Below are 23,687 nucleotides of genomic sequence, written 5' to 3' on the forward strand. Positions count from 1 at the left end.
CCCGGCGTCACCACCAGCAGTTCCAAGCTCTTAGTCACCACACTTGCAGATTCCGCCTACGAGCCCTCTGTCTCCCTCATCGTGCCTGCTGAGCGTGGGCTGCTGTTTCTCTGCCTGAAGGAGGCTCTCGCCCCCGCGGCTCGTTTTCTCTCTGCATGTGCCTCCTCCGATGTGGACGTAGATCCCTTCGTGCCTGGCGTCAGCTGTGGTGCCCGGGGCCTCGGGCGTACCCGTCACCGCTGGGCCTCCCCGTTCCTCCAGCCAGTCTCTCGCCTCCCGAGGTATGCAAAAGAATCGTGCTCCCCGACCATCTGCCACTCTGTGTGGAGGGGAATAGCATAGCATATGGGATGTTTAATTGCCGTAGTTGTTTCTTGATTTCTAAGTACGTTGTTCTCTGTCTAAGCACCTCCCGAGAGAAATCGAGGAAGATGCGAATCAAGTTGTTTTCTATCCTTATTTCTGCAGTCTTTCTGGCCTGCGCCAAGATATGGTCCAGATCTCAGTAATGCAGTAGGCGGGCTATCACCTGTCGTGGCGCAGCTCCCGGACAGGGGGGCCCGCGCACGAACTCTATGCACCCTCTCGAGGGCAAAGAAGTGCGAGAGGCCCTCCGGTGCCACGCTCTCCGAGATCCATCGCTCTGGATATTCAGGTAGGTTGTGCTGCTCGATTTGTTCGGGGAGACCTATTATTCGGATATTGTTCCTTCTAGATCTGTTTTCCGCATCTTCAGCATGGGCCATTAAGATCTCTGTTTGCTTCTCCAAGTTGGTAATCCGGTCCTTGGCTGCTGTCAACCCAGGGTTGAGGGCTTCCAACGTTCGCTCCGTCGTCGTCACCCGCTCCGCAAGGTGACGCTGATCCTCTTGGAGCAGCCCCAAGTCCACCGCCAGCGAGTCAATCTTTGCTTCAAGGCTTTCCCTGGAGAACGTAATTGCTTGCATTATATCTCCCAGCGAGGGTCCTTCAGACAAGTAGTCATCCTCCCCGGTTCGTGGCGCATTGGTAGGGGGGACGCAGGGCAGCCCCGCTGTGCACCAACGTCACCCATCGTGTCCTTTTTCTTCCCCGTTTTCCCCATCCTGCGGGAGAGGGGGGTCCACAGCCCCGGCTCAGCACAGCCGATCACCCCAGCCGATATCCACCAGGTATAGCTGCTCAGCTCACCTCCTCGTGCTGTTGTGCAGCATCGCAGTCCGAGGCTCCGAGCCCTGTCAGGTGCCCTCCAGCTGTTATCTCTCCCGTTTCCGCATGGCCCCGAAGTGGCAGGAGGGAGCCCAGAGCAGTCCAAACCACGGGCCGCCCCTCTCCGTTGGCAATGGAGGGGAGGAAAGTCTTGCAGGGATGGATGCCCGTCCGGGCAATGCAGTGCGCTCCTCCCACGTCTGATGTCCCTCAAGCCGCTAGTTGTGGTCAACTGGGGCCTCGGCGCTGCTCAGCCAGCCTCAGAGAGCTTGCCCCAAAACAGTGACCGGCCCTGAGCAATCCTGTTTCCCCTAGGCCGGGCTCCGTTGCAGTCCAAAGGAGCCCGGCGCAGCCGCCATCTTAGGGTCAGGCGGTCCCCGGGCTCCAGCCGCCTATTCTTCCAGCTATCACTGCTCACGGCCCGGGGGTCGTCTGGTCACCATTGGTAGACTCGCCACACCACAGGAGGCCGCCCGATGCCAGCCTGCCAAGGAGCCGGGTCCTCCTGCTGCAGCGCGCGCGCCATCTTAGTCAGGCTGCGCGCTGCCATTTCCGATTCTGCTGATCGAACTTCACTTTTCCGGCAGGCGATCCACTTGTAAACCCGGGTCCCCGCCTCCTCAGCCCCGGGACTCGGGAGATTCAGCCGGTACCTCAAGACAGTGCAGTCAGGATGGGCTGCAATCAGAGGATTCGGGGCGGAGCTGTCCCTCTGGCTGCTCACTCCATGAGTGCCAGACCATGCCCCCGGGGCAATAGCAGACCTTGTCAGCAGAAATGTTGTATTTCTAATGGCACAATTCCAGCACCCAGTAGGCAGCAGTATGCACTTTTCCTGGAAAGAAAAGCACACGTATAGCACACAGCAGTTGAAGCATTAGACACACCCTCAAATACATGTTTAGAACAAGTAACAGCAAAGCTTCATTTAGATGTTTTAGGTTAATTCCAGGAGCCTGGTGAGCTCGTTGACAGGTATGAGTAGTACATCCTGTCCATACGTTTATTCTCCGTTGATTAACATTTCCACTTATAGTTATATTTCTTTAATAGCAGAAATAATCACACTGCTTCAACAGTGAACATATATCTTCAATGCCTGGTTTGAGGCTTCATGAGATTGTTGTAGGTTTGCAATCTGTACTGCAGGCAACAGTTAACATAATGCAACTATACAATGTGCAGTTTACATGCACAATACAAAATCCTGTCTTGGCATGTCTAAACACACAAGTATTGCCAAAGCTTGATTGTATCCCTTCAGGTGTGTATGTGTAAATCGTGTTGGTAGATATGTAAAGATTAAGTAGAAACAAAGGGGAAAAAACAGTGTTAACTGTTTAGTTTTTATCTCAGGGGCACACATCAGTTGACTTCTTACAAATGTGGTGCTGTTAAGTTTGATAGTCTATTCACATTTCTGTGTTAATAACTGCTAGAACGGAAATGTTGCCCTGCGTAGGGAGTGCCCAAAGGCATTTGAAACTGACGTATTTCCCTGGCATCACACCAAACCTGTGTGCATAGAGGGCTAGGCCAGTCCCTTGCCACTGCAAGATCCAGAACCCTTTCTGTGACGTGGACAGGTGCCCAGTGGGTGCCCTCATAGCAGGCATTGGTGTACTGCCCATACCCTGGGTATATCATCTCTGTCAGGGAGAAGCAAGCCTACTGGCTCCTCCCATGTAAAGCTCAGTCCTTATGTGAAGCTCAGATTCCTGCACTAATATACTAGGTGCATTTTGAACATGTGTACATACAATGAGGTTATAGCATGTTCAGTATTAGGACTTTTAGGGGATGTGGGTGGATCCCTAGATTCGTCGTGCAAGACTCCGCCAGGAACTCTCTGCAAAGACATCTTCTGCTCCTGGCCTCTGGAACTGCTGATGGGCTATACAGGAACCGGACAAGACTGCACCGCCTGAGAAGACTTCTTGCAACATTGTTTCTGCGGCATTCTGCAACATCTCCAAGGCCGTGCATCCTCTAGTTTCGGGAAGTCTTCGACTGCACCAAGAAGCAAGAAGGAATCTCCCTTGGAGTGAAGAAGTCTCTCCCCTAAATTCACAGGCACCTAAAACAATGCCCGCCGGCTGGTATGATCTTCTGTCCGTCGGATCTGCAAAGATTCTTCAACACAGGTTGTGGTTCTGAGGGATGCCCTGGGTCCTATCTGCTTTCTATCCAATGTGAGCCCTTGTCTCTGCCACTAGAACAGAACCCCTGTGCACCATGACTGTTGCACCAACCAAGGCTTGTTGAGTCCTGCTCAGAGGGATCTTCAGGCTTCAGCACTTCATTTCCGCAAGGACAGTCCCCTCTCTGCAGCTCGAGTGACGTGGGACTGCTTTTCAGGTGTGCAGACTGGGCCTAACTGCAGCTTACTGTGCCTGCTGCCAGTGGGTTGCTTGTGGGGGAGCCGACTGCTTCTCCTGGCTTAGACTCCCCTCCAAGGGTTGAGTCCCCAGGACCTTGCTGATCCTCCCAGCTCTGTAAAACTTCCAACAGCTCCTTTAGCATTTTCCTGTGCTTGTTGGTGGTCCTCTTGACCACTGACCCATCAGCAATCCGGCGACCGTCAACGGACAGCTTAGTGGCAACATCAGGGACTCCTCTGCAGCTCCTGGACCCCGCAGCTGGACTTCATCCATCACCTTTGACCCAGATCTTCATCTAGAGGAAGGTGGGCATTGGCTCTTGCCCCTCCTGGACACTCCTGCGTGGACTGAACTCTGTCCCCTTCTTTCACAGTCCCCCCCCCCTCATCCGGAATCCACCCTTGGCTTCCACCGGTCTTGTTTCTGCATTTCTCCAACCACGATGTCCCCATGTTAGCCTATGGCAAGACCAGGTAACTTATCTCTCTGCACTGTGTGATACATTACTGTGTGACTACTGTGGTATTGCAAATGCTTCACATGCTTCTGTAACCCTATCTAATAAGGGCTGCCTGGCCCCAAAATAGGATGTAAACACCATAGATGTCCACCAAGCAGTGAGCCAGCTTCCTACAGGGTTTGTTTGGATGTTAGCTGAAAGGGTACTCTCTCTCAATGCCAACAGAGTGCCCTTACTGGCAACCTGAAGCTCCGCTCGCCTTACTCAGAGTTGGGCAGACCTTCAAAGTGTAAGCAGGGGAGCCCACTTAGTCTCCACTGCCTACATACACCTCCAGCAACCCAACTGAATAAGGGGTGTCAGTGGTTTGGCGATGTGTCCTCCCACTCTGTTTAGAGTGGACAGACATATGGCCAGTTTTCACTGCCTGTTTGCCATGAAAAACGTGGTGTTAACCCACCGCTGCTGAGCCCTTTTTTGGCTATTTGGGGTAGTTTGTGCTTAAGCCTTCATAACCTTTTGTCCTCATAAGCTATCCATGGCAAATTTGCGTCAATTTCTTTCCAGCATCCTAGGGATTCTAAAGGTACCCAGAGTTTGTGGGTTCTCCTGGAGGAGACCAAGAAATTAGCCAAAATACAGCTAAAATGTGTTTTTTTTCCAGAAAAATGGGGAAAAGGGGATGCAGAAGAAAGCATGTGGTTTTCCCTGAAAATGGCAGCAACAGAGGGTTTTCAGCGCTAAAATCACCATCTTCCCAGCTTTCAGGAATAGGCAGACTTGAGTCAGAAAACCACATTTTTCACCACCGTTTTGGCATTTTACTGGGACATACCCCATTTTTATTATTTTTTTGTGTGCTTTCAGCCTCCTTCCAGTTAGCGACAGAACTGGGTGTGAAACCAATGATGGATCCCGGACAGCTAAACAGTTCTGAAAAGTAGACAACATTCTGAATTCAGCATGTGGTCATTTGTCTAGATCCTTCAATTTTTCCTACAAAAATTAACAGCTAAAATAGATTTTTTTAAAAATTGAGGTGAAAAAAGAGCCATTTGTGTCCACGTTTCTTCTATAACTTTGTCCAGCTATGGCAGATTTTTTAAAGCAATATATTGTTACATCTGCTGGACTCTTCTGGTTGCGGGGATATGTAGGGCTTGCAGGTTCTTCAAAAACCCTAGGTACCCAGAGCCAATAAATGAGCTGCACCCTTTAATGGGTTTTTATTGTATATCGAGTATACAGCAATTCATTTGTTGAAATATAAAGAGTCAAAAATAGGTATCAAGGAAAACTTTGTATTTCCAAAATGGGCACAAGATAAGGGGCCATATGTACGAAAGCTTTTTCCCATAGACACAGAATGGGTAAAATCCTTTCGTACATCTGGCCCTAGGTGTTGAGAAGCAGTGGTTAATTTGCACATCTCTGAATTCTGGGGTCCCCATACTAGCATGTGAATTAAAGGGCATTTCTCAAATAGATGTCTTTTTTACACACTGTCTTACATTTGGAAGGAAAAAAATGTAGAGAGAGACCAGGGACAATAACACTTGTTCTTCTAGTCTGTGTTCCTTCATGTCTCCCGATAAGTGGTACCTCGCTTGTGTGGGTAGGCCTACTGCCCGCAACAGGAAACGCAACATAGACACAGCATATTTTTAGGAAAATGCCTAGCTGTGGAATTTGGGCTCTAGCTCAGCTGGCACCTTGGGAAACCTACCAAACCTGTGCATTTTGTAAAACTAGACACCTAGGATTGGGTGACTTGTGGGGCCCTCACAGGGTTCTGTTACCCAGAATCCTTTTGCAAACCTCAAAATTTGGCAAAAAAACACGTTCCCCCTCAGATTTCGGTGCTGCAAAGTTCTGGAATCTGAGAGAAGCCACAAATTTCCTTCCAGTCGGCATTCCCCCAAGCCAGATAAAATGGTCCCTCACTTGTGTGGGTAGGCCTAGTGCCCGTGTCAGGAGTGGATCACACAACGGTCAATGTTAGTCCTTACATGAGGGCAACTGTTGACCCTGGGGTGATCCATTCCTGACGCAGGCACTAGGTACAGGCACTCAAGTGGGGTAGCATTTTTATCAGGAGAGATAAGGAAACACTGGGTGGTAGGAATTTTGTGGATCCCAGCACATTCCTGTAGTTTGTGTGAGAGAAATGCAAGAAGAAATAGTTTTTATTCAACATTTCACCTTTGCAGGGTATTCTTGGTACGAAAACTTTTGGGAATCCACACAAGTCACACCTCAGTGGACTCCCCCGGGTGTCTAGTTTACAGAAATGTCTGGGTTTGGTAAGTTTCCCTATATGGCCGCCAAGCCCAGGACGAAAAACGCAGGTGCCTGTCTTATAAAACCAGGTTGGTTTGTGAAAGATAATTTTTATGTCTCCACAGTACTATTTTGGGCGGTGGAATTTGGGGCTGAACTAAATTGGGGAGCTCCCAAGAGAGCACTCTCTGTGCTTGCTGCCTCATGCACCTGCTCTCTGGGTTAGGCTAACCTGCTATTGTCCCGCTGCACAGACTGTGCTCTGCGAAGGGACAGCAGGACTGTCCTCATCACCTCCCTCCGAATCACTGGAAGAGGAGTTATCGAATGGGACTTCTCCGACTGAAAAATCGCTCAGAGTCTGCGCCATTGTCCTATCCCTCAGATGTTGTCTACGTCAGAGCTGTCCTCTAAAACCCGAGTTAGGTCTTGAGCAGCAGTCATCCAACGAGACGCCATCTCTGCTACTGGCTAAACTCTCGCTCTAACACACAAGCCTACATAGAAAGTCACAAAATGGCTGGTGGGTGTGATGCGTGCAAAAGTAAAGGTCAGTCACCTTACCTTTTACTTCTTCCCTCAATCAGCACGTTCTCTAAAGACACTCAAAAAAAGCAAAAAAGAGACACTATTACTTCACCTTGTCACATACCAATCGCCACAGTCTTTAGTGCCTCTGGTGCCCAGTCCAACTCCCAGTCCCATGACCTTCTCCTCTGATTCCCTCACTACCACCCAGCAAAAGTGCCCTTCATCTCTCCATAGCCCCCTTCGCACATACATTTCATTTGTATTATACCACAGCTAATAGCTGGTTTTACTAATCCACTCAGCTATTTACATAAAGTTCTGATTTGATCTTTGCAGTAGGCATATAAACCTTCTGCATTACTTTATGGCATCAAAACTGCCACTAGACAAAAGTTCTATCCTTTTGTAGCAGAAACATAATCGCAAGAGTTACTTGACTTTTTTTATATTGCTGCCTAAAAGCTACAGTTGAAGTTTGTTCATTGCTTTGAAGACGCAAGCTGCAACTGCAAGAAAACTGGTGTGTGTGTGTGTGTGTGTGTGTGTGTGTGTAGAGATCACTTTTATATGTGGGTGTGGAAACCATACACGCATTGGCAAAAGTGATCTCTCTCGCTCTCTCTCTCTCTCGTATATGTATATATTTAGCTGTATGGTTTCCCTGGGGGTCATAGTTTCCTCCAGGGAAACCATCCAACTATTAAAAATAATAATTGCTCACAGGCGACCCCTTGGCAATTTCATTAAACAAAAAAAAAATATATATATATATATTTTTTTTACACCCCTGGGGGGGTGGGGGGGATCACCTGGTGTCTAATGGTGTTTCCTAGCCCTCGAGGGCCAGGAAACCATTTCAGGAAGGCCTTGTTTGAAAGGCGAGAATCTCCAGTTTTCCACACTGGAGCAGGAAGCAGCCATACTGCCGCTTCCCAGTGGGGAAAACAGATTGTGAGGTCAGTGCGCCTCTCGCTGTCACAAAGGGGGGGTGAGGGGAGGCGGGGGAGACACGGAAGCTCTTCTGTGTCTCTCGATGGGTAATTAACCCCCTCCCTGGTGTCGGCCACTGGTCGTGACCCGCACCAGGGAGGTAGTGTGGGCGTCAGCCAGTGGCCGACGTCCGCAGTGAAAAGATTAAAGGACAGTGCAAACTTTTAAATGACCATCACACTACGGAGTGTGAAAGTTTGATGTATGGCTCTGTCATGTCGATGCAACTGCCGATCAAACTTACTGAGTATTTCCACGAACCCCCATGATGACGATTCCTGGAAACCCATGATGCAGTGGCAGGAGCAGCATACGTCTTTAAATATGGTGGGCGAAGTAGCTTTGCCATGGCGGGAGTGAAGTACTCCATGGTGATGATATTTACTCCATCTGCCAAGATTTAAATCAGCCCCATAGTCTCTATCCTAGGAGGGGAGAAAGGACACCAGCAGTGGTTGTTTCAAGGTGTGGTGGGGGAAGTACCCCCTTATTGTTAAAAGCAATTTTTATTGTAACCCTTTTCTTACATTCTCATGGAAGTTCTGATGTGAGATTAAAAGTACTTTTTACATCAAGGATGGGCTCTGGGATGCACGTTAAATTAATGTGCCTGTTGAAATTTAAACTATTGTACCTGCTCTCTCTCCCTGAACAGCCTTTAACTGCTTGCCCATGGAACTCCGAGAGGCAAGTGCAGAAAGGGTTGTATTTGGTCTAGTTATCAGAGTTGCAGTGGGATCCAAGGACACCAGTGGCAAACAACCTCAACCACATTGGTTGGAGCCCAGTAGCCCCTGTCTGCCCTGTGTGCCGAACCACAAATTGGTCTTAAAGTCACCCAAACAATGACTTAAGTTACTGTTAACTCCTGCCCTAACCCTTCATCCCAAACAATGCTCCCACATTAACTACTCGAAACAAAACAGTAAAATTAAAATGATGGAAGGGGAAACAAAAGTAGAAATCGCTGAGGGTTGACATCAGAGTGTGGCCACTGTCTTTGAAGCCCTAGATGCCACTGTGTTCCTGGTGTCCTAGATGACTATCTACTATGCCCGTGCTTCAGGAGGCTCTGATGTGAACATTGATATTGGCTAAGAGTTAGTTGTTTTAGGTGGAGTCTCATACACAAGTGAGACCTTGGTTTTCTAGACTAGATAATATAGGAACATGCATGCCTTTTAAGCAAGGAGCCTGTATTCGTAATGCTTATCGTTTTTCTGATTAGCTGTAAAGCAATGTTTCATTGTTAAATTAGAAGTTTTTTAATCCAAGGATAACTGTAGCTACAATTTTGTGCAGTCTACAGGACCACATTTCACTTTTATTTGTGCCCTTTTCTGTTTCTGGTATGATTGTAGAATTGAAGATTATGTGACTTAATTTTTATGGTTTCTGTTTTTATTTTTATGTTAATGAGATGGAATTGAACTAAAACTGTTTTGGTTATTTTCCTGTAGGGATCAAGGACGTGGCTGACTGGAACGCAGAAGGCAGCTTGATAGTGACAGTCCAGCACAGAATTCAGCTACAAAGTGACATTTTCTCCCTTCTCTGTGTGCTTAAAAATCAAAATTTTTTCAATAATGAAGCAGTTAAGAAAAAAGCGAAAGGGTAATTTTAGTGTTCAGGAAACTCAAACTTTACTAAAAGAAATAAGAAACAGAAAAGATGTTCTTTTCTCAAAGCAGCTTAATTCAAGAATCAATGAACTGAAACGGAGGGCGTGGGAGGAGATAGCTGAGTGTGTGAATGCAATAGGAGAAGGAGAGCAAAGAACTGGTCAAGAGGTTAAAAGGAGGTACTTGGACTGGAGAGCACTTATGAAAAGGAAGCAGCTAAATGCAACAAATTTTAGACTGATGACAGGTGGGTTTAGCAGCATGCCCTTATCAGATTTGTATGACTCCTTAAATGAAGACGTAGATGAAAAGCCATCCTTTTCAAAAGAATCTGGATTTGAATGGCAGTCTTCAGTAGATTACAAAGAATCAACTGGGTCCTCAGGAGAAATTAAAGCGGAACATGATGATGATGAGCAGGATCACAACGTCTTTGAGGTAAGAGCTTCAAGACTTTTGTTACTATTGATATGTTTGAAAAGATTAATTCCTTTACCATTCCCAAATTCCAGAGAGCTTACTTGTCACATGAGAGCAGCTGTCCAAGATTTAAGCTCAGTATGGTCCCATTGTTCAAAGATTGCTCTTTTTTGTATGGGCAGCATGCAAGCAATGAGGCCTATCATAGAAAGCACTGCAAGCTGATCGCTCCATTTTACCCAGTGGTAACAGGTTGATCCATTATGCCTTGGTATGAAATTTCAACGTCCGCAAACAGTGCATGCTTGAAGCCCAGTAAGAGTTTCATTATAAAGCATAGGCAATGGCTATGCATTATTCAGGACCTTTATCTAGCACCTCTTTCTCTTAGCAATTTATTGCCTTCACTTTTCCCACTTCAGCACCCAGTGTCTTTTATACCATTATGTAATCAGGGTATAGAAGAGATTGTGTAAGGAACCAGAAAGGTAGATTTTCTCCGTCTTATAATGGGTTCACCATTGCTGTTTCAGTTGTTAGTCCATCAAGTATCTCATTGTGACTAGTGGAAGGAAGATGTTATAGCGTTTGCTAACTCTTAAATGAAGAAATAATGTGCATAAAGGAGCAAGGGAAAGAATGAGTGTATGTAAACGCAGTAGATGAGGATTCAGCAAGAGTGCTTCGCTTCAGTTTGCCTTTGCCAATGTCCCTCATTGACTCTGTAAGTAACTAGTAAAATCTGTATCCTAAACTCTAAAGAAAACGTTAGTATGCCAGATTCCTTCCTAGTTATCACAGCTATATCCACCAAGATTTTGCCGCATTTCTTGATTCTGCCTCAAGCTACTCTTTCCTTGTTCTACCCTCTAATTTGCCTAATACTTCCCCTCTAGTACCTTAAAGTCAGCTATTGTCATACCCTGTCCTGGGCCACCCACCATTCATTTCTAAAAAAAAATAGCAATGGAGATTGAATGAACAGAAACCACTCCTCTTCATGACTTAGCAGAACCATAATACACCCCCTTGCATTCTTCATTCTTTAAAATCAATGTATTTCCAAAGACCTCATTAGTTCTCTGGAATCATTTATCAAGAGCTATCCTACACAATCAAATCTTTAATCCCTGCTAACCCACTGCAGCCTGTACACTAATAACTCTGCTTCCTAGTTCTCTTAGAAATTGTGATGGTAAACATAATTGGAACTGCCCCCTTCACCTACAATCATAGACCATCCTTCCTCCTTCTCATCCTATCCAACTTGCCAGCATATCCCCATCCAACCGTCATAAAGCTTATGGTTATTTTTAAGACAGCCTCTGGGCTCCCCATGAATCTTTTAGTTCCTAAACCATCAAACCCCTTTCTCTCACTGCCAGACTAGTATCCTACTTCACCACTTTTCACTATTCAGTTTATTACTGTTCCTCAAGATTTCAAATAAAATAGTCATATTGTTACTTAAGATGTCTAAATCTGACTCCTCCTACTGCCTTCTGTCTTGTCTCAGAACTACCATGCTATTATGCAAATATTAGTATTTAATTGCATTTTTTAGATATATCTTACGAAATTCCATCCAAAAGAAACTGTTTCTGGCTCTGAGGAGTTGAGCCTGGCACCTGTATCATGCTTCACCACTTAAGCTCTGCATAACTATGGTTTTGTAGTTTAAATCCGTTGCTTTGCACGTTCTTGCTATCTAGATGTTGGGTGCAGGAATTGCAAATTGTGTTTCTTCTAAGTAAAACGTTTTGATTTCAAGGTGACTTAAGTGCCCTCCCTCAATAGTTTGCATTGACTGCATCTGCCACTGACCCCATTACCACTCTTCCTTTAAAACCATCTTCAACACCAGAGTACCTTGGGCACCAGGTAGCTGAGCCCTGACACCAATAAATTATTCTGCACCGTGATCCAGAAACCCCTGTCTCCGAAGTGAAATTGACGCTGAAGTCTGCTACAAAACATACTTCAACACCAGGTTTGACGTCTAGTGAGCCAACACAATCACATGAATAGACCCATATTAAACAGAAAAGGATCCGCATCCACCTTGAAACTGGTTATATACTTGCGTGCCCACAGCAGATGCCAGAGGAACACTAAACCAAAAGTAAGTAAATTTACTTTCAAAGAGGTCCTATCTGTAGAGATTAGAGCGCTTCTCACACAAGAAGGACATAGGCATATGGATCCTCGTGTACCGCCATTACCTCAGTCACTGGTGCAATTACCAACACATTCAGCAATGGTGATTCAGGCACTAAGTATGTAAAATATCCCTGCCTATGATAAAGGTCTGTGACCTGAAGGATGATGGGGATTACCATCTTTCATGGATGAGATCATGGCATACCTTGTGGTCATCCAGAGGGCGGCTTAGCAAGTTCGGAGATTTTAGAAGTTGATCACGGTGCAACTGCCAATTAAAGCATTTTATCCAGTAATTCACAACTAACCAGTGCTCCTTCCTGCAGACATGTAGTGGACAATAAAGGTAACATCTTTGTGAAGATGCTTTCCAATACAGAATGTTTACTCCAGTTCCTTCTCATGCGCAAAAGCATGACTGTTTGCTGCTGAGAATTTCAAGGGCCAAGTTAAGACGAGGGTAATGACTAACTGTGGAGAGGAGGAAGACTGATGCACCTAGCACGAGGGTAGCGGTCATTGAAGCTACTCAATGGTGCACTGCTAGTTCATTGTCTCTGAAGCCACCAGTGAGCCTGTTTTCCAAGTATGCATGTTGTTCAAGTATGACGGATACCACTGGAAAGAGATGTAGTAGCTGATGAAATACCTGCCAGAGGCATACTGGAAAAGAAGCAACACTAGTAGTTTATTCCGAAGACATGCCTGCCTCACAGTCTCTGCAATAGTATTTACTAAATAAAAGAGAACGTCAATTTGGTTCAGACATGCTCAAAAAGATTAAAAATGACACTGAAACAGCCAGGCCTGCGGGGCACTGCAAAACCATATGTGCAGGCAATGTCTTTGGGCCCCAGCTGGCATGATGAGCCAAAGCTGCAGCCATGGTGCAGCAGTCTTTTTTTAAGCATCGGCAGCCCTTTCAGGAGGGAAAAAGTTCACTGCCTTACCAAAGAAGAGGATTCCAGGGCACCAGCCTCTGAAAAAGGCTGAGGAGCCCAAGGCAAGGGCTCCTCTTCAAAGGAATGACTTACCCTCTTGACCACCTGATCATAGGTCACCTGTTGTAGGAAGTATGAGGTTTTCTTCCCCAGTGGGAAAAGATCTACTCGGACATCTGGATCTTATCTAACATTGCCCACAAATGCTGTTTAAATTACATATCACTTCTTCAAATATACCACCCTATCAGCCAGGAACATCAAAGGCTACTGCAGGAGGTGGTGAAGTTATTGCTTCTAAAAAGGGAAACAGAATTAGTTGAAACAACAGAGATAACCAGGAGTATGTCCCTCGATTTCCTAATCCCCAAAAATAATGGGACACCAGTATTAGACCTTTGGCCACTTACTTGTTACATGGTATTAGAATTCTTCAAGATAATAACTTTGCAATGTGTCATTTTGTTGCTCTCCATATAACGTTACCTGGCATCCTTCAATGTCAAGGACACCTTTTTCCATATCCCCATCGACCCAGCGCATCATTGCTACTTCAGGTTTGTGGTAATTGGACAACTTTGCCGTTTCAAAATACGAGCCTTTCTGGTCACAAAAGTCTCATAAGTATTTACCATATGTCTAGCCCTGCCATTCATGTCTTTCCACATTTGGGTGGCTGGCTGCTTAAGAGCAGCAGTCCACAGCAATGCCTAGCACACACTTAACAAGTTGTGTGACTTCTGCTCAAATTGGGTTCACAGTAAATGCTCAAGAAAATACATCTCTATCCCCAACTAAGACAACCCTTCCTGGGAGCTGTAGTGAACACAAAAATTGGCCATGCCCTTCACAACAATAAGTGAACCATGATATTTCAAAGGTTGCTTCACCTTTTCTGGACATTGCGTCCCCTGGAAGTGAGCATGATCATGAAAATGCTAGGTATGATGGCATCCTGTATCGAGCTAGTTCAAAATGCTTGCCTTTAGATACACTACAGCAGTGTCTTTCTAGAGAGTGGTCACAAATGACGGATTGAGGGGGGGAAGATCTATTGTTGATGGAGCCTACAGTTCATCAACGCAAGCTAAAACGGGGAAAGAACAACAATTTGTGACAGGGTAGGTCATTTATCGGCCATCAGCAGCAGTTGACCAACCTGTTCACTCCTGGCACCTGGACTTAACAGAAGCAACTTCACATTGATCTTGACACTTGCACTGTTTTATCTATGATTTTGCAACTAAACAGTGCTCCCCTGGACCAACTACAGTGTACTATATCCAGAGTGAATTGCAAGCCCTAACTGTGGTGGAGTTTGTAATTCAGGTTCACTAAGACCAGGTTGTTCTAATGGCAAGCCCGCGTTTTCTACCTGAGGTTACCTCACCTTCCTATGATAATCGGACTATTGACTTTCCAAGGTTCTTACCACTGCTGCAGTCTGCTTCAGAAAGAGAATTACACACATTAGATGTCAAAAGAACTCCTACAAAATTAATTCGAAAGATAAAGCACATTTTTGTTGCTTTTGCCAAGCCCCACCTTAAGATATCGTATTTCTAAGTTGAGCCTTGCACCATTGGATAGTAAAGTGCCTTCACGTGTGTTATGCCAAGGCTAAACACACACTATATGCTGTACTTGGATCACATTGTGCTTGCAAAAGATGAGTTTTCTAAGAAAACCTACCACTTAAAGACATATGTAAAACGGCAACATGATCAATATCACACACTTTTACAAAGCATCACTGTGTAGACCTACATGCCTCCAAGAATGGGTGTCACTTTCCTAGCTGAATTCTGATCACCTGAAACCTTGGACATACTGTTTTGGTCTAGGATTACCAGTTTGACCTCCACCTTGCAGTATAGATTTGTGAAAGCTGAGTGTCCGCCACTGAGACCAGATTTGCACCCATATGTAGAAATTGTCTTACTTTGTATATATTATTCAATAATGTAAACCCCTTTATAATTATGGTGCGCGATCTAAGAAAATGCAGTGAGCTCCGCCTACTCCCACTGTAAAAAAAAAAACATGTATGTGTTTGCAAAGTTTTATGTTCTAAGGCTACTTGTAATGCTCCCAGAAAGCTCCTTAATTATGGGCAAATACATGAAGATGCTTGCCAGATTGGTGTTTTTCTTTTAAAATATAATGTGCACAAAAAAAATGTACTTTGAAAAAATGTGGTAAAATATTGTGTACTTATGAAATACAATTTCTCTGAGTCATTATGCACTAAAATGTAAGTGATGCAAGTCATTACTTAAAAAGAATTACTAATGGAGAATGAGTGTAAGGACCTTAATTCTTCAAGAAAGTCACAAAAGAGAAACCCACAGGTGTATGTTGTTGCATTGATGTCAGTTTACGACTTTAATTCAGAAACATTTACAGATGTAAGCTTGAAAACTACTCCTTGCAAATTTTTGTGATTTGAATTTTCATATGAGCAAGTACCCAAGCACATATTTGCTTGTGAGAAATTGGCTAAGCAATTGCAGTATTTTTCCCATGCACGCTCTCCCTTCCCTACCCAGGAAACAGTTTCACTCGTGCCATTGTCAGGAGTAAATTTCTAACCTTTTCAAGTGGAGGAAGGGATTATTGGAGACAAGTTGGTGAATAACTTTAAACTTGTACGTTGGTGGGTGTACACAGACCTAGTGCCTTCCTGCTCTAGAAGTGCAGCTTAGGGCCAGATGTACATAGGGACTGGCTTGCGATTACCAACTAGTGAATTTAGCAATTCGCTATTTGGTAATCGCAAACATCCATGGAGTAATGTGTGTTTCACACATTGTGTGAGTCCCAGTGGGTCGCAAATAGATCTACCTCATTAATATTAATGAGATAGGTCTTGCTATGCGAAATGGGAATCACTAAAATTACAGGGGATTTGGCCTGCTGGGATCAGCAGTCTACCATGCCTGGGATTGCTTTTAAATAAATCTTTTTTTATTTTTTTGTTTTTAGGCAGCCCGTTTCAGTTTAAGGAAAACAGGATGTTTCAAAATGCAACGTTTTCTTTTCATTTTTTTAAGAGTAGGGAGTGGTCCGTGGGACCCCAACTTTTTGCCTGCCTGCCTCCATTTTTCTGTCCTTATTTTTGCTGGTTTTTGGACTCTGTACACTTTACCACAGATAACTAGTGCTAAAATGCTCATGCCCTCTCCCCTAAACATGGTAACATTGGCTCCTACCAAATTGGCATGTTTACTTTACCTATATGTCTCTAGTAATATACACTATATGTGCCCAGTGCCTGTAAATTAAATAATACTAGTGGGATGGCAGCACTGAATGCACCACCCACATAAGGAAGCCCCTTACCCATGTCTCAAGCCTGCCATTCCAAGGACTGTGTGTGCAGTTTCACTGCAACTTCGACTCTGCATTTAAAACCACTTGGCAAGTCTTAAATCCCCTTTTATTACATGTAAGTCACCCCTAAGTTGGGCCACAGGGCAGAGTGCTATGTAAGTAAAAGACAGGAGATGTAATTTTTGCATGTCCTGGGGGTGAAAAACTCCCAAAGTAGTTTTTCACTACTGTGAAGCCTGCTCCTCTCTTAGGCCAGCATTGGAAATTCCCTTATATACCTTTTTAAGTGGTCATTTCTGATCTGAAAGGAGTGGCAAGATCATGTTTGGTACGGTAGGAATGGTAGTACTTACTGGTGAAGTTGGATTTAACATTACCATTTCATAAATCCCACTTTTAGAAAGTAGGAATGTCTCTGCACTTACTGCTCTCTGTGCCTTACAGGCTGTCTCCAATCCACATCTGGTCTTTGCTGGTTGACAGCTCCCCTTGTGCAGTCCACCCAGACAGCCATAAACACACAACACTCAGCTGCATCTCCATTCATCTGCATTCTGATAGGCCTTCCTGGGCAGGATGGGTGGAGGGGCTCTCACTTACTCTTCAAAGGCTAGTGGCCTGACCTCGCACAAAGGACTGATAATTCTCCCCCCCCCCCGATCTCCTGGTAGACAGGACTGAGTCGAAATGGGATCTGGTGCACTTCGACACTGCTCTTTGAAGTCTCCACTTCAAAGGCAGATTTGGGTATATATACTAACTTTGTTTGTGACCTCCTCAAATCAGGCACTTTTGGACCTGCAACTGGACTCTTTAAGAAGGAATGCAATACTGCTAAAGGACTCAACTAAACTTCTGTTCTGGAAGTACTGTTCTTCTGCATGTTGCCTTGCTGCCTGCTGCTCCCCGACTCTGCTGGAAGGACTTTGCCTTCCCCCACAAGTGATCTCCAATGGCTTGCACTGAGCTTGCTTCCTGTTGAAGTCACAAGGACACCAAAGACTTCATCTGCCAGCACCTAGGCTCTCTTTCTGAGAATTCTGACTTGCAAGGCACTGTACCTGAGGTCCGTGTGACTCCGTAACCCGCCTGCCCTCCCCGCGAGTGGCGTCAGACTGTTCGAAGCGACTCTGTCACGATGTTGTGGTAGCTTTAGTTGGAACCACTGTGTTTCTAAACACTATACTACATTTGATCTTTAAAAATGTGCATATTCTCTTGTGATCGTCGGATTTTACTGTTTTGGTCTTATTTTATTCAAATAAATATTATTTGTTTTTCTAAACTTGTGTGAAGTACTTTGTGGTGTTTTCACTGTTTCTGTACGAATAATTGCACTTTACACATTTCCTTTTAAGTTAAGCCTGTCTGCTCTGTGCCAAGCTACCGGAGGTTGAGCTCAGGATAATTTAGGTTGTGATGTGACTTACCCTGATTAGGATTGTGGTTCCCCTCTTGGGGAGGGTGCATACAACTTCTGACTAGAGAGACAATTTCTAACAGCTACGAATAAATAAACTTGGAAACCTATACCTAAATGATAATTTTACTCCTTTAGAGGCAGTATGGGAAAACGTCACAGCCCTAGACATCTTTCTGTATTACAGAATCCGCAAGACCTGCTGCGCCACAAACACCTTGTTCCCAGTTCCCCAACCACATTTGGCCCACCAGAGAAAATACTGACATCATCTTTTAGAACATTAATATCTAAAATATACAAAAATTAATGCAGCAGCAGGAAGCCCTGTCATGCTTCCGCTCTGCAAAACAGAAACGAGTAGTTGAAATTAACCCGGCCCTCACTGATGAACAATGGGTGTTCTTCTATACAGACGGGCGTCCTAAAACTCAGCTTTGAACTCTGATTAGTACATTTTAAGTTTCTTCACAGTGTGTCCTACACTCCCGAATCATTGTACAGGATTGGTCTTAGAACAGATGTTAAATGTTCTAGATGCAGTTTGTTAAATGAAAACCGCATTTGTGTGGCATAGCATTGTTTTGTAATATTTTATTATTGGGTACGAACTTTAAATGTAATTTCTAAAATATCCAACTGTTATTCTCTGAAGCCACTGGTATCGTTAGTGAGTTATGTGAGATACTTTCCACCATCACACAAGAAGATTCCCCTCTCACCCCCCAAATACGCCAGATTTACTGCTTTGTCTATTGTGAACAACTAGGTGCACACAGGGCCCAGATTCCCCCTCATTTGAGACCGAAAGATTTTTGGGTCCAACTGCAAACTTGGCCACTTGAAATTTTGGGCGAAAGGCTTGCAGACACCATAGATACTGATACAGGGCAGTAAGAAAATAGGTTACTTACCTGTAACTGCAGTTCTCCAGTTTTGGTATCTTTGATAGATTCACATGCTTGAATCATTTCCCGTCGTCGAGGTGAGAGTCCCCGGTAACTTAATAAAGCAGTATATATATCACTATCATAGGCTATAATGGCAATGAAAAGGTCAGTTTAGTAGCCTATCAATTACCTTTTTAAATAAATAAAAAAAAGGACCAAACTTGAACTATAACCAATCAGGCGATAGCCCCCTCTAGAACACTTCCAACAGAGTCCCTCAGATTGTCAAGCTTAAAAGGAATTAGATAATCCCAAGCTATAAGGGGAGCCTCTCTGGGGAGGAGGGTGGGTCACATGTGAATCTATGAAAGATACCAATACTGGAGAACTGCAGTTAAAGGTAAGTGACTTATTTTCTTCTCCAGTATTGGATCTTTCATAGATTCACATGCTTGAAGCAGAATAGCAAGCAGTTACTGTATTTGTATATTCTGTAGTATTAGCGCAAATAGTGGATGGTGGGTAGAAAATACATATGACATTCATATTCAATATAAGAAATGTATGCATGTATTCACATCCTACATTAAACTCTGCATGAATACATAAACACATGGAACCAAAGAGGCTCCCCTTAATGAAATAAGTGGTATAGTAAAACCAATCCAACCGCTGTATGATTGCGCTGTGCCGATTCCAGGTAATAATGCTGCATGAATAATATGCACTCTTTTCCAAGTCGCATCACAACACATCTTCTCAAGAGGTACTTAAGCAAACAAAGTAGTTGAAGTGAACTGCCCCAGTTGAATGCACCCTACTTTTCTCTGTGAGGGGATTGCTAGCCTGAGTGGCAGAACTGGATTGCAGCTGAAATAAATTCACTGATGGTTGCCATTGTGACTGGAGCACCCTTACAAGTGTGACTACCCTGTCCAACAATTGGTCAGCTCACATGTGCTGTTTAGTGCAATGTAAGTAGAAATGTTAGATATCACTTGATACCTAGAGTATGAATAGACTTCTCAGCTGGTGATGTTGAATTCAGGAGAAAAGTCTGAAATATTATAGGCTTATTGAGGCAAAATCTGAAGAACCATGGGAATAAATCTGTGGATTGGTTCATAGAAGAACTAAATTACCTGTGAGACGCAAAAAAGCTCTTGTGTTGAGAAAGCCTTCATCTTCTCCCTACTTTTCGAGGTTAGCGCCCGTAACCAGACGACCTTCTATGCAAGAAATATGAAGCGTGGTCTGAGAATTCTTAAATGTTGTGGCCTTGATCGGTGATATCCAAGGACCACTGACCCTGCCAGTTGTGGGAATACTACTGAATCTTTATAGCCCAGTCTATGCTGACATCTCACTCCACTACAGCAGCATTTTTTTTCCACCATTTTCCGGCAAACATTTTATTTATCTGCCCATGTCTGACCACATCTGGTGGCTATACCTGCCCTGTATTACCGGTGAATTGGTAGCCCGTACAATAGTCTGGACATAGATGAGAACTTCTCCTTGCTGGTTAGGCGGAATTATGAATGATAGGGTTTTCCATGATTGTAATTCCTTCTGGATATATGAGCAAATGGAATAGGTTCTACAGCTTTCCTACTTAAATTAATGAAGAAAAAACAAACTCATTTCTTGTTCGCTATAGGAAACTGGAAGTGTTAGGTTGCTCGCTCTGAAGAGTATGGAAACCCCCAAAATAATCCACCAGGCTATAATATGTTCTGAAGCTCTAGTATGAGATACAAGGACCTGACCCATGCTCTGCAGTTGGAGGTGGAGTGGTTTAATTTGCTCCATATGTTGCCACTCAATATATTGACTGTTAAAGACCTGCTCCTATTAGTACCTCAGTGTTTGACACTAAATTATTCTCGATTATGTGTGTTTTACTCTTCTTGACAATTACATGTTTTCGTCTTAATTTGTATTGTGATCAAGTTCGAGGCGGATGTAAACGACTAGGCTCATGTAGTCAATGTTTGTTGTTGACTAGGCCTTCGAAGAGGATGCATTCATATAGACGGCCATCGTCGAAAAAGCATACAGAGACAAGGCCATCCTAGATGTTGTTCAGTAGACTAGGTCATTGTAGGCAAGGCCGTCTTAGTAGACAACCATCAGAAGTGGCTGTCGCAGGTGAACATCGTAGATGAGACTGTCACAGATGACTATCAAGAGGCTGTCATATTTGACAGTCGTAGACGATCATAGTAGATGAGGCTGTTGTAGACAACCATTGTAGATGAGGTTGTCAAAGACTAGCATCATAGATGAGGTTGTTGTAGACAACCATCGTAGATGATACTGCCATCATATGAGGCTGTCATAGACGGCCATCGTAGATGAGATGTCATAGACGGCCATCGTAGATGAGATGTCGTAGACGGCCATCGTAGATGAGATGTCGTAGACGGCCATCGTAGATGAGGCTGTTGTAGACGGCCATCGTAGATGAGGCTGTTGTAGACGGCCATCGTAGATGAGGTCGTCGTAGACGAGCGTCGTAGATGAGGTCGTCGTAGGCGAGCGTCGTAGATGAGGTCGTCGTAGGCGACCGTCGTAGATGAGGTCGTCGTAGGCGACCGTCGTAGATGAGGTCGTCGTAGGCGACCGTCGTAGATGAGGTCGTCGTAGGCGACCGCCGTAGATGAGGCCGTCGTAGGCGACCGCCGTAGATGAGGCCGTCGTAGGCGACCGCCGTAGATGAGGCCGTCGTAGGCGACCGCCGTAGATGAGGCCGTCGTAGGCGACCGCCGTAGATGAGGCCGTCGTAGGCGACCGCCGTAGATGAGGTCTTTGTCGACGTCCACCATCATAGACCGTTGACGACTACGACCACTGTAGACAACAGTCGTAGATGACCGTCGACGACCACCACTGTTGAAGACCATCGTAGATGACGCCACCGTAGATGAGGCCATCATAGACCATTGTAGATGAGGCTGTAGATGACCTTCGTAGATGAGGCCCTTCATAGATGAGGCCCTTCGTATACGAGGTAATAATAGTCAACATTGTCATCAACCACCTCAAATTAATTCCTGTGACTGATGATTTTACAGGCGGTTCTCAGATGCCCCATTGTAAGGTTATGAGGGTCTCTCTGATGTATTGTCAGTTGAAGAGGGAGTTCAGGGTCGGTTTCCTTTTTTTTTTTTTTTCCTCTTTTCTCTCTATGAGAAGTGCCTTATGAAGACTCATGGTAAGTCTTTTTTTGGCTTTTCTGCATGCCTTCTGGAGAGCCTGGCGCAACGTCTCCCTCTGACCTCTCCTGTGAGGTGAAGGAATCCTCAATGTCCTCATTATCAGTGACCGATTTTAAGATTTTGTAATCCCAGCCAGCAATAACCTCATTTCCCAGAACGTGAGTTTTTTGAGGAAAAGGTTAGACATATTTAGGTAGTCTTTTACCTTGTTTACTGCTACTCTGACATATTAGTGCCAGGGTTAGAGAAATGAAACAAGAAATATAATCTTAGATGATCCAAAAAGAAGTAAACGCTGAAGAACTGGGCAGAGCTCAGGGCGACTCCATTCACGCGACTTGCGGTAGAAAATCTGAGGGACTCAGCCGCAGTTGGAAGTGTTCTAGAGGGTGCTGTTGCCTGATTGGTTATAGTTCGTTTGGTCCTTTAAAAAAAAAAAAAAAAGGACATGGATAGGCTATTAAACTGACCTTGGGGACTCCCATCTCGACGACGGGGAATGATTCAAGCATGTGACTCTATGAAGGATCCAATCATGGAGAACTGATCAGTGTGCATTGACTGGGAATGTATTAATTTTATTGATGTGTAAGTGGAGCAGTCTGTGGCAAGAAACACAGTAGATAAGTGATTAATTCTGACTTGAGCTAGAATGGTAGCTGAGGAGTTGTGTTAATGTTCAGGTCATTATAGTACGGGGACAGGATAGCACAAAGAAGTTTGTGTTTGTAATGCAATTTTAATCTATGTGTACTCAACTAGTCAGTTGGTGTATTTTTTTGATGTACTGTTGTATCTTAAAAATCCCGTTTACAGATTGTACAAAAAAAAGTGATGAACATCCTTCATCGCAATTATATGTCAGTGTCCATAGTGAAGCGCGAACACTGAAACTATTGCATGTCACCCAACACCCCTTATTGGTACAGAATGTTTACTGCTGGAGGACCTTGTAAACTGTCACTGAACCACAAGCAAATGTTTTCTTTCAAAACTCCTTTGCTAATTATAGCCAAAGTGTTCTGTAAGGAAGGCTTAATGTTCCACCTCTGTAGAGGTCACCCTTGCCTTTATGTGGGTTAGTTTAAATGCAGGTATTCTAACCCCCATGCTCAGAGGAAATCGTCTCCATTTTCGTTTAACTTCTCCGGATTTCGTTGCCATCCTGCAAAACCAAACAAAATAGTAGGATCTGAACAGCCAGTCATTTTTCATGACCATTTGTTTGCTTTCTCATTCAAAAACAGTTTTCAGTTATGAGTCTTATGGAACTTAAATTGGGAATGGGTTCTTTTGGATTACCTTCAATAATGTTACTCCCTTTCGCCAACCTGTGTGCAATTTTTAAAGCCATTTTAGGCCGTGAATCCCAGTTGCTGCCAAATTTGATGCAGGTTCATCAAATGGTAAAAAAGCTATTGGCAAAGCAAAACCAATTTTTGCGAAATCACTTTCAATTAACACTACTTGGTTGTGTATGCCAATAGTGTAAGATGTTTGTGTATATAGGTTCACTAAAAAAATAACTTTGTTAAAGGAAAGTTTCAGGTCTTTACCTAAAAGAAATAAATACAATGTATCATTGATGGCTGCACAAGTAGTTGCTGGAGCCAGGTCCTGCACTCAGTGCTTTTACTCCTATAAGTGACTGGGCACCCTTACTCAAATCATCACAACTTTACTTGGGGTGGGGGAGTGGCATCTTTTCAATGCCTAGATAATTATACTTGGGTTTACAAATTTGCCAACAAACCTGTTCTTGTCATTGGCTGCTGCTTCAAAAGTACCATGTCTTCCCAGCCAATTACTACAAATTGACAAGGCACTCGGAGGAGTACAGTCCAGTAAGA

The 23,687-nt window shown here is 44.4% G+C and overlaps 1 protein-coding gene across 1 annotated transcript in view; it reads left to right on the plus strand.

Moving 5' to 3' along the window:
- LOC138248625 (myb/SANT-like DNA-binding domain-containing protein 4) overlaps positions 1 to 23,687 on the plus strand; it is a 43,756-nt gene that overhangs the window by 8,082 nt on the left and 11,987 nt on the right. Inside the window, exon 2 of the mRNA XM_069202348.1 lies at positions 9,291 to 9,890. Coding sequence (XP_069058449.1) covers positions 9,417 to 9,890 — 474 coding nt within the window. The 5' untranslated portion in view covers positions 9,291 to 9,416. The remainder of the gene's footprint in view (positions 1 to 9,290; positions 9,891 to 23,687) is intronic.

The sequence above is a fragment of the Pleurodeles waltl genome, chromosome 8, assembly GCF_031143425.1.
Source record: "Pleurodeles waltl isolate 20211129_DDA chromosome 8, aPleWal1.hap1.20221129, whole genome shotgun sequence".
In the NCBI taxonomy this organism is placed as follows: domain Eukaryota; kingdom Metazoa; phylum Chordata; class Amphibia; order Caudata; family Salamandridae; genus Pleurodeles; species Pleurodeles waltl.